This window comes from Amblyomma americanum, chromosome 6 (assembly GCF_052857255.1).
Source record: "Amblyomma americanum isolate KBUSLIRL-KWMA chromosome 6, ASM5285725v1, whole genome shotgun sequence".
NCBI classification, from domain to species: Eukaryota; Metazoa; Arthropoda; class Arachnida; order Ixodida; family Ixodidae; genus Amblyomma; species Amblyomma americanum.
In genome coordinates, this window is record NC_135502.1 from 54,529,697 (window position 1) to 54,549,215 (window position 19,519).

The window sequence follows — 19,519 nt, forward strand, 5'->3', positions numbered from 1 at the left end:
CGGTTTTTTTTTCAAATTATTTCGGAATTATAGGGTCCACGCACAGCTTTAAAATTTGACTTAAATGCCCACAAAGGCCACCTCTACCAATCTGTCACACTAGAATATGCCCATCCAAATCATTTCAGAGTCCCTTTAAAGACCTCTTTCATTACAGTGAATTCTCAACAGTTTGAACTCGCTTACTTTAAGCTGCTCGTTTATTTGATTTCATGCCCTGGTCTTGTCAACTGTGTAAACAATGCTCCTGGTCTGCATAGTCCCAACAAATTTTTGTTCTCTTCTCAAAACTCCAGTTAACGGAAGTTAACAGCGCTAAAACAGACAAGAAAGAAAAACATAATGCCGAAGCTTACTTGACTGAATTTAGAATGATGCTATCCTGAAGGAGGTCCAAGTGTTTTGATGATCTGCTATGGGCTGATGGAGGTAGCATCTTGCCAAGAGCTTGAGACCCATTCATACCTGAAAGAAAGAGAACACATCATGCATGGCACAATGGCTAGCCAAGGTCCAGTTGCTGTCCAAGTTCAAGCCCTAGGTTGCGTCCAGACATACAGCTTCATAGTTCATTTTTGCCACCACCTTTCTGCCTTAAAGAACCTTCACCTGCCATTTCTGTGGAAGCCATGCTCTGTAATGCAACAATTTGTACTGCTTTTATCTAGCAACAAAAATCAGCATCAGGACAGGACGCGAACTACAGGCATCATACGCAGTAAGCACTTAACATAAAGCAAAAGGTCTATGCCCGGCTGTTCCTTGGAGTTAAAGTGGTAGCGTAGCAAATATGAAATATTAACCACTTTGTTCCCATCATACCCATCTCCACATGGCTCACCGCTAATCATTACTGAGGTTTTTCTCTTTCGCTTCAATTACTCAACAATAACAACAAAGAAATCAAGAATCCTGCTTTGTATGCCATAAGCCATTTACTTGGATAATAAACATGCTACTTTGCTTTCTTTTTTTTTTTCTTTCTTATGGCTAAAGCCCAACTAGTCCGGACACAGTGCAACTACTTCCTCCAACGTTTGAAACATCAAATACAGGGCAAGCAGCCCAACATGTAAAGGACCCCCATGGTTTCATTTTTCACTACTTTTTTGCACAACAAAAACCCATGTCATTGAAAATGAGAACAGAAGGTGCTTCATCTTCCGATCATATATGAACTCCTAGCACCACGCACATCACTTCAACACACACACGCACACGCACGCATGCACACACACAAAAAGATGGAAATGCCGAATGAAATTGGTGCCATGTAACAGTTGTAACAGTCACACACAAGCTCTTAACCACTTTTTCAGCCGGCACGACAGAGTAGGAAGTGGAGCAAAATGAAAACTGCTTCTATGGCGAAAACAAACCAGCAACACAAGAAAGCAAAGCAAACTGCCTCTGCCATTATGCTCAATGACCCACCCTTGTGCACCAAACACACGAGCGGTTGTCAAAAAAATTAATAAAGAAAACAGCCAACACAGACCAGCAGCTGGTCCTACCTGACACATTGCACTCGAAGTGCACATCGCCAGGTTTGGAATAGGCGTGCCCAGCAAGCACTTCCTCGACTGCTCAAAGGGAGCAAGAGAAGAGTGCCAGAGACACTGTGTTAGTGAGAGCATGCGATTCCAAGGTAAGAGGATATCACACAGACAGGGACTGGAAGATCGGATGGTACGTTTCAAAGAGCACTGTTTCTTCAACTCTTCCTGGAACACAGTGCTAACAATGCTATCATGTCCAAGTGGCAAAACAATGCATAATACAGCCATGCACGACCACTCCAATACTTGAACACCACAGAAATGACATAGTATTCAAAGAACAATGACCCGAACTTCTCCAATGCTGAGTGAGTTGTCTGGATGGCTGTAAATTTGGTAATGTCACTTTTTGATGCTATTCTCAAAAGAATACTTCTTGATTAGCAAAAGCCACATGGATCTTTCACATTCAATGTGTAACATGCTATGCTACAACGGATAGTACTAACTCAACTATTCACAGCAAGGTAGCTATTACCATTGAAGAATATCCCATTTTAAACTGACCAACATCATTAGTTTTTTTTACACAGAAAGCTGCTTCGAGGACCCCTAAAGAAGCTGCAAATGTAGCCCTCAGATACCCTGAACAGGCATAGAATGTCGCTCTCATCACATCCACTAACCTCTCTTATAACTTGCCCATGATGATCAAATCAACTCATGCACGTTTCCTTTGATCCAGCACAAACAACCTTTCTATATTGAGCGATAATTTCACTACTAATTTAGGAAGAAAACAAGATCATAAAAACAAACCCCCCAAAAATGATACAGATAATTACAGCACACCGCAGCTACACGCAGTAGTTACTGAAGCAAATGCAAAATGTGGCATATGTTTAAAGGGGCCATGACATGGTCTACCAACAAACGGTGCTTTTATGTTGCAGCTACTAGCCACCACGTTATTATGTGTACTTAAAAAAGAAGCAGCACTCTATGCATGCATCTGAGCTAGAAATTGATATTTGGAGTTATCGGCTCTTAGCCCCTCCCCCTGACAGCAACGGCAATATTGAAGCAGCCTGAGTGACATCATAACCCAACAGCACCGTTGCCTGCTACAACACTGCCGCACACATGGTCAGTGCGGAGCAAAGCGTGCGCCTACTCGAGTACGGCTGTGGCACATTGTGGTGAAACCGCCGAGACAGGGCAGAAACCAGATTGAAAAGGAAGGCCCTTGTTGCCTTTGTACACCATGGCATGGGGTGTGGGCTGCCCGCATCACCTCCCCAACCTCCTCACTTCACCACCCCTCTGCACCCCTAGTCTGAACAACAAACAAACCACTCCCCTCGTTCAGTCGCGAGCAAGCATGTGACTATCAGTTTACGTCTTCACAAATCGCAAGTGTGCCAGTGTCGACTGACTGCCATACGATTTAGAAGAACTTTTAAAAAATCAATTACAAATTAATCATTGCACCAAATAAGCTCATATTTTGTCCAGTCATTTTGAGATTTAAAGCGAGCAACATGCAATAAACAGCTTGAGTCTGAAAAATAGCGTCATGATCCCTTTAAGTAGAAAATTATGCAATGTGCCTTTTCCACAAAAATACCACAGCATCCAAAAAAAAAAAGCCTTAAATCTGTGCCACACAAGCATGAAGACTGTATGAACTGCTTCACTTGCAAAGTTTAATAATGTCCCTGGCATGGAACCAAAGGGACAAACATCATAGTGCCTTCCTATCTTCAAGGGTTTTCACTTAAACTCAACTTCACAACTGTCTACTTTAAAAAGTATAGCTCATGAATATCAAAATGCTCAAAGGCCACCAGTATTAGGTCCTCCCCTTTAAATTTTGATTGCACTGCAATTAGTTTCATTAACAAAAATTATTTTGTATTGAAAAACATTTTTGCCCATTGGTGGCAACGAAGACTTCACAACAGGGGTGTGCAAATATTTAAAACTTCGAATACGAATTGAGTGTTTGTTTTCGGTTCATTTCAATTAGAGAAAATGATATTCGACAATTTTTGAATTTTTTCCTTTGAGGGTGCGGGGGCCTTCTTCCAGTTCCTTGAAGCCCGAATTATTGAGGTTTTACTACCCATCATGCTATATTTAATGGACAGCCTTGCGTCACATTGCGGATTTCATTTTGTCAGACAATAAAGCTTATCTGTGCACATCATGTTTTTTTTTTTGTATCGTGCCAATTTTGACTAGTTTTGTTTATATCGGTTGCAAAAAACATACATTATTTTGAAAAATAAAAAAATAAGAACAACTGCCTATTTATCTTTTCGATTCGTATTCAAAAATTTCAATATTCGTACCCATTTACTTCACAAACAATTCTAAAAGTAGCAACCCCAAGCAAAATGCTAGTGCCTTTTACCGTAAGCTACCATTAAGAACTTGTTATAGTTATACAGAAGACAATACTTCCCCAGTACATCTTTATCTGTCCATAACACAAAACACCATCAGTAAGAAAAAGCGAAGTTGTACTAGTATGCTCAAAGAAAGTCAGTGCCTGATCCAGGCATCAAGTAACATTTGAGGCAACCACATCCAGTAAACAATGGTCTAGTCTAAATTTCACACTGCAGATCTTACAAGAAAACTACCAAAAAGTGGTAAAATTCGAAAAATTGTAAATTGCATGCTGGCCACCTTAATGCCACAACAAACAATCAATCAAGCACCTACAACTGCATGAAAAAAATCTGCTTAACATTTAAAATAACTGAACAAGCATACAAAGCACAAGACGCCCTCTTTTCAGCTTACCCCATTTTTATCTGCACACTAAGAAATAAACTACAGGCAGCATATCAAAGGTGAACTTTGCCTTTAATACTTTCTGCACTTGCTTGGGTATAAATAAAATCACGCCAGCTACCCCGACCATCTCATTACAGAACACTTGTTCAAAGTCTAAGGTTCTGAGCAACTGTCACCCCTGCGGTGTGCTAACACCACCAAAAAAATTAACACAACTAGGAAACAAAGAATACACAAATTCGGCTACAGGAGAAAAGTGCCCACACAGAAGTAGAAGATGACTATCTTTTCAAGTATAATAGAGAGAGACGGGCTAGTTGGTGACTATTAGTAGAGTGCATCTTGAAACCACGCAAAGAAGACAAGGGACGAGGAAGAAACCTCCGCGCTTTGTCCTGGTGGTTTCTTCCTCGTCCCTTGTCTTTTTTGCACGGTTTCAAGATGCACTCTACTATCTTTTCTCCGGCACTGCCAGCAGACTGGTGTCTGTAGCATAGGTGCATTACGGTGGATGTGCAGCATGTACAGCCTTTGCCCAAGTTTAGAGCCCAGGGGGGCTTGCTTCTGAGCCACACCATGTGGCTCGTTATGCCTCCCCGGTGTTCCAAATCTCCCAAATGTAAAAGAGGATCTCTGCTCCTGCCCCTTGCAATGGGGTGGAACTTCCACGAATGCTCCAGGAGGCCTACTACACAGCTTAGAAGCAAACACCCTGGGCTCTAAACTTTTGACAAAGGGTGCACTCCTCGGTGCAAGCATGCCTGAGCACAGGAACAGAAAGTGCATGCAGCGTCCCTGGCTAACAACAAAAAGGGAGGGAAAGGGAGGGAAAGGAAGAAGGGGAGGAGAGCGGCGGACCGCTCTTATAAAACTCACGTCTGCGCGACTGCGATGGGGAGGGCGACGGCTGCTGCCTGAGAGCATGGTCCAGCTTAGAGCCGCTGGCCAGGCCAGGGGTGGTGCCCTGCCTCAGCAGGCTAGCCAGGGTCATGCCCCCCTGGTCAGCAGAGGACCACCAGGCCCCTGAACATAGCCCACACCACCACCCACACCAAGCTCAGTAACCTCCACCACCACCACCACCAGGATTCCCACCACCAACGCAATGTTGGTCCCACTGGTGCCACCACCAAAAGGAACCATCACGCATCCCCAAGTGTCCCCAACACACCCAGAATATGAGAGCAGAAAGTACTCTATTCCTTCCTACCTTTTCTACTTCCCTATGAATAACAAAACGTTAGTTCCTAGTAAGCAGCCCCATTATTTTGTCTGTTTATGTTCCATCAACCAGCCCAGGTGCATACTTTCATGAAGAAGCTATTGTTACCCTTTAAATTGCTGCTGCTGCAGTTGCTAACACTACTGCTAACAATATTTTATTTTATTTCAATACCCTAAAGGCCCAATGCGGGCATTACATAGGGGGGGATTCATCAAGGAAAACTTAAATATACAACACAAAACATAAACGGCTGAACACAGAAATAAACAAGTTAAGAAGTAGGGTACTATATAATAGGAAAAAGTGGCTATGAACAGATGCTTGGAAAAATGCACATGTAACAAATCCCACAAATCAAAATAACAAAAATTACACCTTCAGAAGTTACAAAGATGGCATCTAACATTTCGAGGAACGTTTGGGCCGACACGCACACACTGAAGCAAACAAAACGCACAAAACTAGAAACGCACATCATTCTCACATATCACTACAAAATTCTCATACTTCCATGACAACACAGTGTTTTTCCTTATTCTTTCTTTAGCAGAAAAAATATACTGTTTTAATTTAAATGCTACTGAGTATACATAAGTAAAGAAACAATGCACCCTCAATTGTGGACAAAAAGTAGGCAAAAGTTGCTTTTTAGCAACGATATGCCTATTACAGGCCAAACAATGGGAGCAGCTCAAGCCAGCCCAAAGAAGAAAGCCTGTGAGCAATCGTTCTCATATCCAGCCATTGCTTCTGTAATTGCAATATTGCTCATGGCTCCTCAGACAGAATATGAGAGCAAAGGCCTCACGACACACCAGCTCACCAATCGCAAGAATAGTCCCTTGAAGAGGAAGCACACTACCAATGTCATGATCCAGTCATGGTATTACTATCCTGAGAAGGAACGCAGCAGTTGCTATAGCTTAGTTAAGCAAGCTCCTGCTTTGTGGACCATCGGTTCCCACTTGGAACATACCTTCCTTCAAAACATGAAATGTTTAAAGCTTCCACATTGATCAAACCAGTCTGAAACCCCAGCCCAGTTCCCCTTCAAGAGTAAGTGGGGTTTAGCATCCTGAAGCTGCATGTGAGCCAAGGGACATGGAGAGCTCCGGACGGATTTCAACCGCTCGGGGGTTTTTTACTTGCACTGACATCACACAGAGCACGCGCATCTTTTGCAGTATGCCTACATTGAAACACAGTCACTGCAGCGGGGGGTTCAATCTGCTGGCCTTGGGCCCAGCAGCCAGACACCGAAGCCACTGAACCACCCAAGCAAGTAAACTGTTCCTTCAAATGCGCTTGAAAATTTTCTCGATATTCCCCTACAAAGTTGAAATGCAACTCCAAATTTGCTGGCAGACCTACTCAATAATGAGCTAACAGTTTTAAAGGCGTAAAACACAATGCGTTGCACAGTGTGACCCACCTGATTGCTGAACGCATGAAAGCGCGCCATACTAGCATACTTGCACATGTTCTTTCAAAGGAACACTGAGGACAGCTCCATTTAATATTTAGTAATGATACTGGCATTAAAACCAAAAACAATATAATGATCCCTGTTTGGAAGTGAATGGCCATGTAGCCTGGCCTCAGTGATCCGCAAAAAAAAAAGCTCTCCTCCTTAAGGCACCGTAACTTGCTAGCAAATATGGCTGGTGAAAAACACACATTTTTAATTTTTTGATGCTTCCTGGCTGATGAAGGCTCGGTTTTCAGTGAAAACAGCCTCTCTGTCATTATTGCACAATAATCTATCAATACAAGACAACTTCAATTGGTCCTGTCATTACAAGCACTTCAATTACGACATGAATTTTGGCTGACTGGAAAGTGTCTTCCAATTGCTCTCGAGTTCCGCAAGCATAGGTTATGAGGGTAAGCAGAAAAAAACAAAATTGCAGCAGCAGTGTTAGCACCAAATTTATCATCCTCTGCCATGTTCATACGAACATTGTGTAGAGAAATACTGACAGTAAATAGTACCATTAATTAAATAAAACAGTACTATAATTATCATAGAACACTGCTGGGCAAGCTGGTTGTTCATGGTTCAGGTGCCTTTTTTCGCGCAATTTCCTTTGTTACCATAATTAGGTTTGGTTTATTGGGGTTTAACGTCCCAAAGCGACTCAGGCTATCAGGCACGCCGTAGTGAAGGGCTCCGGATATTTCGACCACCTGGGGTTCTTTAACGTGCACTGACATCACACAGTACACGGGCCTCTAGAATTTCGCCTTCATATAAATTCCGCCACCGCGGCTGGGATCAAACCTGCGTCTTTCGGGTCAGCAGCCGAGCGCCGTAACTACTGAGCCACCGAGGCGGGTTGTTACTATAATTAGACAAGCTAATTCCACAAACCACTTTTTGAAGCTTTTCATATTTGCTCAATGACCACAGGTACATGCACAAAGCACTGCTAAGTAACTCGTGCAGTAACCTGTCTCTCTTAGCTGGCAACATATTTCTACGACCCAAAGAAATTTTTGTGCCAATGCTTTCTCTGCTTGAGCACCTGAATGATCAAGCACTGTCACATGCAGCAACAAAAAATGGAAAGCAATGACAAGACCAAATTGAAAATAAAAAGTACTGGACAAACTCGTGCCCACGAAAAAATGAATTACCACTGCAGCAAAACTAAAAGTGACATGCCTGGCTGGCAAAAATGAACAAGATAGTCACAGATTACAAGCAGCCTCTCATTATGTGCTTCACTGTACAATTGGCTTTACCAATGACTGTCATGACAGTTGCCAAAAATAATCCAGGCACTGCAGCTCGTGAGAAACTTAACATCACCCATGCAGCTCACACAAAAGCAGCAACATAACATCATGTGCCTGAAACAAACAAGCTGAGCCACTAGGCAATATTATGGTTTGGTTCGGTTTATAGGGGTTTAACGTCCCAAAGCAACTCAGGCTATGAGTGACGCCGTAGTGAAGGGCTCCGGAAATTTCGACCACCTGGGGTCCTTAAACGTGCACTGACATCGCACAGTACACGGGCCTCTAGAATTTCGCCTCCATCGAAATTCGTCCGCCGCGGCCGGGATCGAACCCGCGCCTTTCGGGCCGGCACTAGGCAATATTATGTCTGTGAGCCGCTTTTAAAGTATTTACATTTAGACTCCTGAAGCAATCAAAGCTACTTTCTCCAGTCTAAAAGTGAAAGTTTGAAATATTCGAAAACTTCGTGAAGCAGAGGCACTATGTAAGGAAGTGAGTTTGAAATAAATAAAAATGCCATTTAAAGTAAGGAATTAAACGTGCACCAAGGGGCCAAGTGCAGTTTTAAAATTTGTCTGAAATGGCTGGAAGCATGGCACATGAGCTTTTGAATAATCATGAGCTTACTGTAAAATCAGTCCTAAAAGCAGCATTAACAAAGAGCCCATCACGTGTTTAATGAGATTATATTAAAAACATTTTTCTCTAACCAATGCACTTGTCAGGTGCTTTGTCAATGTAACACCAATTCACAGCTGCTTACATTACTCAGTAAGAAAAACAAGCCTTCACAGAGCACAAAAAGCTACGAACTGAGAAAGTAAAAACCCTTCACTTTGCACTGGCAACGATATAACAAGAAAACACAAAAACATTGCGTGAATAACATCTAACAAGAATAATGTTTTATGTGAAATTACAACAAGTACCAACAAAATTTAGCTACTAAGTTTAAACCTGTGCACTCCATCACAATTGAAGTTTCACAACAAAGCTATTAATGTGCTGCCTTGTGGCCAGCAAGCAAGCTTGTATTAGTGCACCATCACTAGGAAATCTGCATCACCCAGCGAAACGAGGAGCACAAAATGGTGCCACAACAATCCTGCAGCTTCCAGCCTACTGAAATCGGGTCGTACGCTTGCAAGCCAGCAAGCCGACGCACTGTTATATACCGGCCAACAGTTACCATTTATTCAAGGTGCCACCTCACTGCTTGCAGCAAAGGGAAAAGTGCCAAGAAGGAAAATGGCAAGTCGAGTAGTTAATGAAGACAGTGAAACTCATAAGACAGAGAGAAGCGAACCACGCAGCAGACAAGCTCTCAAAGACAAGAGAGAATTGAGCAGGCACAAAGACAGCAACAGAGAGAGAAGAGAGAGAGAGACCAACCTGAGGGAAGCGAAGGTGAGGAGGATGCAGGTGGTGGCTGAGTGGCACGCGAGGAGCAAGCAGAAGAGGCAGCCACCCCTTCCAGGAGATGGTTGGGGGAGGAAGAGGGAGGGGGGCTCTGGAAGGCGGTGCCCCTGGCCAGCAGGGGGGAGAAGGGGGGAAAGGGGCTCACCCCCAGAGAGGTGGACGGGGGGAACGAGGGAGGGCTCATGGCTGTGGAGGGCAGATGCACCAGCAGCCAAGGTGGAGGAAGGCACAGGACAGAGTGGCAGCAAGCAAGAAGGGTGCCAGAAAGAGAGAGAGAGACAAGAAGAGAAAGATGAAGAGGCAGGTTCCCAGAAAATAGGCCACCACTGCTTCTCCCCACCCTGACCAGACTAAGTGCCATTCAAATACAGCTGCACATACAACACTAAGCATTGTGCAAGCAGTGATGCTACTCAAATACCAGGTGTAAACACCTGCAGTTCAACTACAGCTGCACATACAACACTAAGCAACGTGCAAGCAGTGATGCTACTCAAATACCAGGTGTCAATACCAGTAACCATGTACTGACCATTTAAAGAAACAGCAGCTCATTTCTGAACCACATTGAGCTTTACTCTCGTATGACAGCAGTAGGTATCACATATCTTGTTTAGCATTTAGGCTGTAAATCACAGCAATGCACCTTCATCCATTATCAAAGGAAAAAATGTCCATGTAACTGTGCCACTGTGGCTGGTACATGCAACAAGAATAAATTTTATTTTAGTTCAAACTTATAATAACAAGGAAACAGTCAACCATACGCTTTACGTAGCATTTCATAAACCAAAACTAATACCGTACTAAACCATAATATCGTACACAATCGATAAGACCAGTAAAATATATTGTGAAGAAAAAAAAAAGGTGAAGCCAAGTTCTGCAATGTGTATTCAGCAATGTTCCAGGTTTTCTACAAAAATGCAGGAGGTGCACAAAGAAGCACAAAACACTTGCAATGGCTATGAACAGCCTACCTAGAAGAGCTGCTGTGTCGAAATGATTTCGAGCAGGACTTGACGCTGCATTTCGGCTTGAATTGTCCATGCTGGTGCCCTCTTGAAGCCTGGAAAGCAATTGCACATAAGTGATATTCTGAATATAAAAGTGCATAACTGACATTTGCACTGAACACATCATGCGTCGACATAAACGAAAGGCTGAAGTTCCCGTACAGTAACTAAACAGCGTCTGCCTGTTCTTCGAGCTAAATCTAGTGATTTCACAGGGGGACGCATCTTTTAACACTAACTTTCTTATTCTCTGATGAATTTTTTTAAAACCTTTTCTGCATGTTAATAATGCTTTATGCAGACACCTAATTTTAGTTGCATGTTTTCTTCCTTGAAATGACGCATTAGGCATAAGAATACAAGGATCGCTGCATGGTATTTGCCTACGAGTGCTAAATAATTTATAATTGAATTTCTTCCCTCATGCTGTTTCGGTTTCAATTTCATCAACTGAGCAATAACTACGAGGTGAAGCTGACCTTTAAGTCACGTGAAGCACTAAAAAATCTGCAATATGAGTGATACGTAGTTCAAATTCACTACAACACTAAAAGCAGCCTGTTTCAAAAGTCGGAATGATAACAAATGACATATCAGCAGCTATATTTTTTGTGTCTCACATGACCTAAAGGTAAAATACCAGTCTCAGCCATTATTCCGCTGAAAAAAATCGAAAGAGCAATAAAAAAATTCAATTAAAAATGATTTAGTAGTTGCACTAAATATCATGAGGTGATTCATGCACATTATTGTCTACCGCGTCATCTGAACGAAGAAAACATGCGAGCAAAAATTTGGTGTCTATAGTCCCTTAAGTGTATAAAACTTCAGCATCATATCTTGAGAACTTAATGGAAATTTTTCCTTTACACCTTCTGAAACACTTGCAAACTAGACAAAATGTGGTAGAAAACTGGTTCAATATTCACTGCATTTCTGAATGCATGCTATGCGTGATGACATTCTTGCATTCTTTTTTTTCCACGGCACAATTTTTTTGTTGTCATTAATTTTTACAAAGCAGTTCACATAGACTTGCTTAAACTCTAAAACAAGATGTCACACCAAAAATCTACAATGCAACAAAATGAAAATTCAAGAATGTCATCACACAGAGCACAGTTCTGTGAAGTGCAACAAAACCTACTAAAAAATCGGGAACAAAAAAAAAACGCCAATTCTTCCAGCACACCCCCATATCCTGTGTCAACAAGTTTCACAAAATTTTTTTTACTGTACTTCCCCCGAGGGATTTCAGCAATGAAACTTCGGGAAAGTAAAGAAAACAAGGCATACGAGTGGAAAGAATTATTTAAAAAAAAAACATTCTGGCCATTTTTCGCGATTTGAAAGCTGCATCCCCACTTAAAGGGACAGTCGCTGCCTTTTATTCAGCATAAGTTTTTGAAGAATCAAAAGCTCCCTGCCCAAATAAATGTGTACCCATGCTGTGGGGCCGAGAGACAGGGCAGAACACTTTAAAATATATATATAAATATATTTTTTACATAGGAATGTCACTTTCCCATTGTAGTCTGCCTTCCAAACCCTGACATTACAGCTGCAATGAACAGTGGCAATAATGAACACGCATAGGCTTTATTTAAGCCATAGTTCAAATCACTAAAGTTATCTTAGAAACAATACCAATAAAATAAAAGACTGGTAATATTTATCGCAGACAGCACCAGCCGATTTTTGCTAATTGGCAGCATCCCTATCAGCACATTAGCAGTGTTCCTTTTTTTTTTAACATTTTAAGAAGTAATGAAAAGCAGGGTTAAAACTTGCAACCAAGGCTGACTAGTTGCAAGTGCAGCCTTGCAAGTGCAAATCATCATAGCTTCCTTCTACCAAAAATAACCCTCTGTATTGAGCTCAGTCCTGTTTACATAATATAGTACATTCACTTCAAACAACACAGCCCGAATGCAAGGAAATCCATGAAGTTTGAACATGCACAATGCCACAATGATTTAAAGGGACAGTCTATTGGATTTTATTACTTTTTTTTTTTGTGTGCCAATCGAATGCTCCTTGCCCAAATAAACACATATCCAGCTGCGGGGTCAAGAAACATGGCAAAACAATTCAAAGTATTTTTCAAATTTAATGTTTGCAGTTTTTGTGACCAGACTTTCTTTGCCAATTTAAAATATATATTCCTGCCCAAATTGCAAGTTCTCCTTAACTGTTCGTCATCATAGGGCAAGACCTACAACAATACTCCAATACATCTACGAGTATATTCATTACAGACAGTGAAAGTTTGGTTGCGTCCATTTCTCACATTTATAACAGCAAATAATGAAACACTCAAAAAATCTAATCCTAGAAAGGAATACAAAAGCAGTCAATAACTTGGGCTCTGTTACTGCCCTATCAATATGCCACGAAAAGAAAAGGAATTTAAAAAATCATTTTTATGCACTCTGGTCCTCAGTTTACACGAACGTTTAGGCAGAAGTAAGCAGCAACTAGGACAGAGATAGAGCACTGAATTTATACCATTTTTTTTTAGACACATTATTTGCCAATCTCCTCCTCACATATCCATCAGATTACGGCACAATGCCAGGAGGGTAAGGATTCCTACACCAAAAAGTAAAAGTGTGAACAATATTTTTTCTACATAAGCAAGCCCATGTAACATGACATGACATCAGTGCTCCAATTTTCACAATTCGACGCAGCAAATATAAACCGTCCTTTCTGTAACCAAAAACTTGTTTTTCTTGCAAACTATCAAAGCAGTATGCAATAGTGCAACACAAAGCACCAACTGCATTCACTGTGGTTTTTCATATTTTAAGTTGCATTGTTTCAAAAAGATAGACTAAGCAAAGCACAGCTTGAACTTGCACCTTTTGAGTTTTTTTTTCCTCTCATTCTCCTATTGTTAGCTTTAGAAAAAGAAGCATTATGTGAGAATTGGACAAGCTTTATATGCAAGCATAGCCAGACAAGATATCTAGCAATAGCGAACTTCAAGAGCTTGCTTAAAGTGGCAGTAACACTACTACACCGAGGTTTAGTCTAACCATTTTCCAAGTAAATCAAGGTTCTTTAATTCCTCTACCTTATAATTTCTCAAACAGAAACTGCATGTTCACAGTCCCACTGGCTTTGAGCAGAAGAAAAACCAGTGCACCCCTCCAGGAAAAGACACAAAGCGCCCTTGCCTCTGATTTCACATCAATCTGCTAAGCGGAACATTTCTATGCATATCGATGCCTTATTACACAATCAGAGAGTACCTGCATTTCTTGACACTTTGGCTATACAGCTTGTTAATTTTCACATTTTCAATACAGACATTCATCCGTATCCCAAAACGCTTGTTGCGTTTAACTGCTTTTGAAAAAAAAAAAAAATTGTAGTCAAGAAACTCACCTGGAGCAGCAAGCATAACTATTAAATTTCTTAATCCAGGGTACAAGAAACAGAAATTTAATTTTATATATGACACAGCTCCAACGCGCCAGTATGGAAGCTGAACCACATTAATATGTCAAACACAAGTGTGCAAAAAAAAAATAAATAGCATGTTGATCTTTTCCCTACTAAAAAAAATTGAACAGGAAAACAAATTAAGCAAAGACAGCCACTTGTGCAGGTCTGATAAGAGTGAGCAAGTTTATGGTTCCTGGGCCAATGCTAGATATGTCAAAAACAAAAAAAATGGCAATGCCATCAGTAATCAAAAGACAGAAATACAGCACTAGACAACCACTAAATAAGAACCAGCAAAGAACGTGTATAGCTCGTAATACAAAGCACGGCAAGCTCTTGTTTTCATGCACGTTTTTTCTATCATAAGTTCACGAGATATTGCCTCTGGAAAGTGCAACAGAGGGCATTACGTAAAACGGATGGCTTAGAAGAAGCCTATTCTAGAGCATGACATCCAGAAAGGAATCACTTTACCACAGCACGGTACTCAAAGCACACTACAAATTTACCAAGTATTTTTTTTTTTTTTCAGTTTAAACTCTGAAGCACACAATATTCCATGTATAATATACCGGACACTTTTTTTTTCCACAGCAGAATTTTCAAAGCAAAGGACACTTTCTATTCTGCCAATGGCCGGTACCTACTCAAGCGCTAGCCTTTTTTGCAATGCTTATAGATCCAAAATGACAGATTACAACTCTGTTTTTGCTACTAAGGCAGCATTTACAATGGCAAAGTTGCAACTAGTGAAAATTGGCATCCTAGCCAAGTGCAAGTTTACACCTGGTGCAAAGAAGTGCAATGGGTCACCATAATAGCATATAAAGGTATCGTTCCATGTGCAATATTCTTAATTTTACAATGGAAACTAAATATCTTTTTCATGATACATGACATTTTTGTTTCTCCTTTTCCTCCTCAACTGCGCGCTCTTTCTTTTTACTGCTCCTATTCGAACTAAAGTTCTCTTCAAAAGAACGCAACTTTTGAGAGTACTTTGCAAAATAAATATGCATGTAATAGCAAACAGTTTTGGCACAAACCTACAGCTAGTCCTTTTACAAGGCTAGCAAAAGGCACACTAAAAAAAATATTTTCTGATAACTCATCCCCATATTGGCCCAAAGGAAAAACAATTATTGAGAGCACATACGGTCAGGAGCCGTTGACTTTCATCCCTGAACCCATGTTGATCACTCCAGCACCATTGCAGCCTAGAAGATTAAATAATGCTTTTGTAAGAATAAGGTCGAGTAACAAAGTTGTGGACACTTTACACCCATTCATATAAACTACAGCTAACAATTCTACAATCACTAGACCTCCACTTCATTTGTCGCTGTCTCTAATAATGTCTAACATTAATGAAACATGCGATAAGTGCAAAGAGTGAACATGTCGCCACATGGTAGTGGTGACAATACTGAGCAAGCCACATTATTCCTGTCACACCCGCAATGATGTCTACAAGATGGCAAAGCAAAGCTATACTACTTTTTCTGTGGCATGACATGTTATGCCCAATGTTAACATACATGGAGCGTCTTCAGGTTGGTAAATTATGTCTCATAATACACTGCTGGTTCAGAATGGTGCAGCCTTTCCACTATTCCATGTGGCTGCTCTTCAGCACGCTTTCCTGAAAGCATGACTGCAGTTCAAACACACAGCAGTGTCAGCTAAGGAAAACTGCACAACCTGAGAACACCATCACGAGTGCACTACGCCCGGCATGTAAACATAATGCGCGGTAGAGCACATGACGCGTGCGCAGGAGGAGGCGCTGGCTGAAATGCTAACCTCCAAAAGCTTTATCGGCAAACGTCTGCACTCGGCACTACCGTGCAGAAAGCTGTCACAATGATGGAATACGCTCGCACAATTCGCAGCGGTGAATGCTGTACTACGAGGCAGAGGTCGCTGATATTCTACCTGCGGAAGACGCGGTCGGGTATTTGCCGCCAACAAACAGGAACAATTCGGGCGACGCGAAAACCTGTCTAATCTAGCGCCGGGAGACATTTCGGAGAAAGTGTCTCGCGCTATCAGAGCTGTGCAGCGGCAGAGAGTCGCTCGGTGCGTCACTGCGGCCGCAGCACAATGGAATAAGTCAGATTGCGAGGCACGGAACATTTCGCGACAACGCACACAGATCTTCGACATTTAAAATGCAGCTAGCGTGTCCGTTCCTGAAAGCACGGACGGAACGTTTGCCCAGGCGCGCGCGTTGTGTGGTGGAAGACAGCTAGCTGTACACGAACTAAGATTTTCGAAATAAGCTACAACACAGGGCATCCAACACAGAACTCTATGAAACAACTGTTGGTCAGTGCGACTACTTTATCAGCGTTGAAAAGCCACAAGCTACGACAGGCGCATTTACGTCCGGTTTAAAGCAAAGCCGGCAGCAGATGCTACTCACTGCCTCATCTGCTCGTCACTAATGGTTACTGAATCTTCAATCACAGAAAATTGGTAACGATTTCACCGTTTAATCATGTTACAACGACAGCCTACAGGAGAGCCCGACACTAGAGCAGACCACGGCGAAACGTTGTCAGGTATACCCTGCAGGAACCTTTCAAAAACGAGCGCGTTTGGTATTAACGACGCCTGCACACTTTACAGAAGCTCTTCGGACCGCAGCGGCTACGAAAACGAGAGCGTTTATCCTCCATAATTGCCACCCTCCCCGCGGCCTCGTAGAGTGGCTCATAGCGAAAGGCCCATCAAAAACAAAACGCAACCGAGCCGGACCCGAAAACCGTTCACAAACACATCAGCTGTCCCCGGAATCACTGACCACAAACTAAACCCGCTGACTCAAACATGACGCGAGAAATGAACCATACTGTAGATATTCGTCGCCATAAACCTGGCTGTCCAGCGCAAAGTAATAGTCAATGAGTTCTTGATCTCGAGGAGTAGCACTGCTTCGGTCCGAAGCTGACCGACGCTCCAGCGGCTAAACGATCAGCCGTACAGACGGTCCGAAGCGACTAGTATCCGTTCTTTGACTACCAAAACGTTATTCTGGAAAGAAGAGGGCGAAACTAGAGATTTACCGGTACAATCAAGCGATCCGGCAGCGTCGAAGAGCTTCGGTCCTAGGAGTGCCAAGCCTAAAACGGCGACGTGTTACAAACTCGATGCATTCGGACATTTTTTTGATTCAAACTGACAATAAAGGACGCTTCGGTGACACTTACCGATTCCCGGCTTCCAGGCGGCAAACTTCTGTGAAAATCCCGCAGAAAACACAGCATACGTGCCGATAAAATGAGGCTCCTTTGTGTAAGGACCGGCGTTTCAGTGGCAAAAATGGAGAAGAGCAGAGGAAGGAATCACGAACGCATGAGGTTTGTGACGCGTGACGTCACCAGCCGTTTCAAACAATGTTATTTCGAAGACGCTTTAATCGCGGCGTGCGAGATGCGCATTAAAGTTGAGCCAGCACACATTGTTTGATTGCTAGAACCCTTAGGTAACGAAGAAGCATTAGTTACAGCGTTCTCGACTTCGTTTGAGGTGGTTTCTTGCGCGTTCTAACTAATGCACAAAATACAAACAAAACAGAATCAAAACAGGTACGCGCTTGGGAAGCGCTAAACTAGCGGCAGAGCGCTGGTTTACCTCTTTCATTCACTGATATGACACATCTGGATGTAATAATGACTACAGGTTGATAGAAGAACGCTGCCTGAAAGATTGAGTAGCGGATATCTTCTGCTCCTTATAGCAAGGATTCGCTTGTAACTATATCGGACTTGTTGGTATCCTCATTAAAAGTTGAGAACACGCCGGTGGTCAGGAGTGTATAAATCAGTTCAAACGTTAAGCTATGCGCGTACTCATAAAAAACAGCTTTTACGCTTGTTTTCTGTCTCTGCAAAGCAGTAACAGTCGAGCGCTCGAGGTCAGCTTTCGAAAGAAGTGCTGCACCAAGGCAATCGCGATGTTTCTAGACTAATTTATACACGCACATCGAACACTATCACTGCAAACGCAGCGGCACACGCGCGGAAGACGGTGCTCCCGATGAGCTTCTTGAGTTGGTCGGGGCGTATAGATTTTCCGCGGCCATTGAGGCAGCGAAGACTGGACTAGACGCATTTCATAATTCTCGGAGCTCTTATTGCTTTTTCCTTGGCGCGGCTCCGGCGCGCCCCGCGGCCCCGCTTTCCCGGGAGAAAAGGCAGGTGACCTCCTAAAGCCCATCCAGCCGCGCGGAGACAGTGGCGCGCGTGGCGGCGGGCGCGGCGCGCACAGGACTACAGAATCCCTATGTATGGGTACTAAAGGCCCCTGTGTAGGGACATCACGGATGGCAGCGCGTTGTGCGCGTGGCTACGCCGGCTACGCTAGTAGACGCTACGCGGCTACGCTCACTGCGCTGCTACGCTCGTAGTGGAGCCAGCGTAATGAGTAATTACTCCCTTATCAATAAACTAGCTAGTGTCCCGTTGAGCAATAAGTTTCACTAGAATTGTAGCCTCATTTCACAATAAACGGCAGTCAGTGGTGGTTCCAGTAAATTGTGTATGTTTTACGAGTTACTAAAAAAAAGTTGCTCCCAATTTCAGCAACTTTCAGTGCGACGGAAACAAGACGCGACGCCTGAGCGTTTATGAGGCGGCTGCTGCTGCTGTTGCTGATAGAAATAAAGAAAAGGAAAGTGCACGGGCCTGCCGAGCCACGCTTGCTGCCGCGTGCTGAAATTAGGAGAGAAAGGATAGGAGAGAGAAAAATAGAAAAGGCGCGCGCTAATATGCCCGGGCCGATTCCGTAGGCAGTGCAATGCCGGGCCGACTCGTGCCAGAACTAGTGCTTCGAGCTAAGCACACCGCCATATTCCAAAAATATGAGGCGGCTCTGCAGCTCGCGAGTTGCAATGAAAAAATTGAAAATTGGTTTTTAGGGAAAGGAGATGGCGCAGTATATGTCTCGCATATCGGCGGACACCTGAACCGTGCCGTAAGGGAATTGATAAAGGAGGGACTAATAAGAAGAAAGGTGTCGTAGTGGCGCGGAGCTCCGGAATAATTGGACGAATTCAAGCGACAGGAGTGTGCGCTCTGCTGTGCAAAATTTTCTTCAAGAAACGCAGCGGCTCCCATTCTAATTTCTTTTTTCCGCTCTCAATCAGTACGACATTGAAACATTACAGGCATTGTATACTATTATGCACATTAAGCCATTGTCCCGTCCTCGGCCTCCTAGTTAACAGGACCCCTGTCTTTCCGTCTTCCAATCTATCAGACTATACATACTATTACCACTCCTTTTCACATCAAAACTTTCCTGTATCCAGCATTTAACCGCCTGTGTCTTGGCCACTCCCCCGTAGTCGGTATATG

The 19,519-nt window shown here is 42.9% G+C and overlaps 1 protein-coding gene across 12 annotated transcripts in view; it reads right to left on the minus strand.

Moving 5' to 3' along the window:
- The window catches only part of LOC144093475 (bromodomain adjacent to zinc finger domain protein 2B-like), an 88,449-nt gene extending 70,939 nt beyond the window's left edge, over positions 1-17,510 (minus strand). For 4 of the 12 annotated variants that reach the window (XM_077626899.1, XM_077626897.1, XM_077626896.1 and 1 more), the window contains exons 1-6: positions 17,372-17,509; positions 15,316-15,376; positions 10,671-10,759; positions 9,664-9,876; positions 5,181-5,327; positions 357-465 (exon numbers count right to left, since the gene is read on the minus strand). In XM_077626899.1, the coding sequence (XP_077483025.1) occupies positions 357-465; positions 5,181-5,327; positions 9,664-9,876; positions 10,671-10,740 (539 nt within the window). In that variant the 5' untranslated portion in view covers positions 10,741-10,759; positions 15,316-15,376; positions 17,372-17,509. Of the gene's footprint in view, positions 1-356; positions 466-5,180; positions 5,328-9,663; positions 9,877-10,670; positions 10,760-15,315; positions 15,377-17,227; positions 17,250-17,371 lie in introns of those variants that run through there. The other 8 variants (XM_077626902.1, XM_077626901.1, XM_077626900.1 and 5 more) reach the window with 4 other exon arrangements.
- Between the last annotated feature and the right edge of the window lie 2,009 nt (positions 17,511-19,519).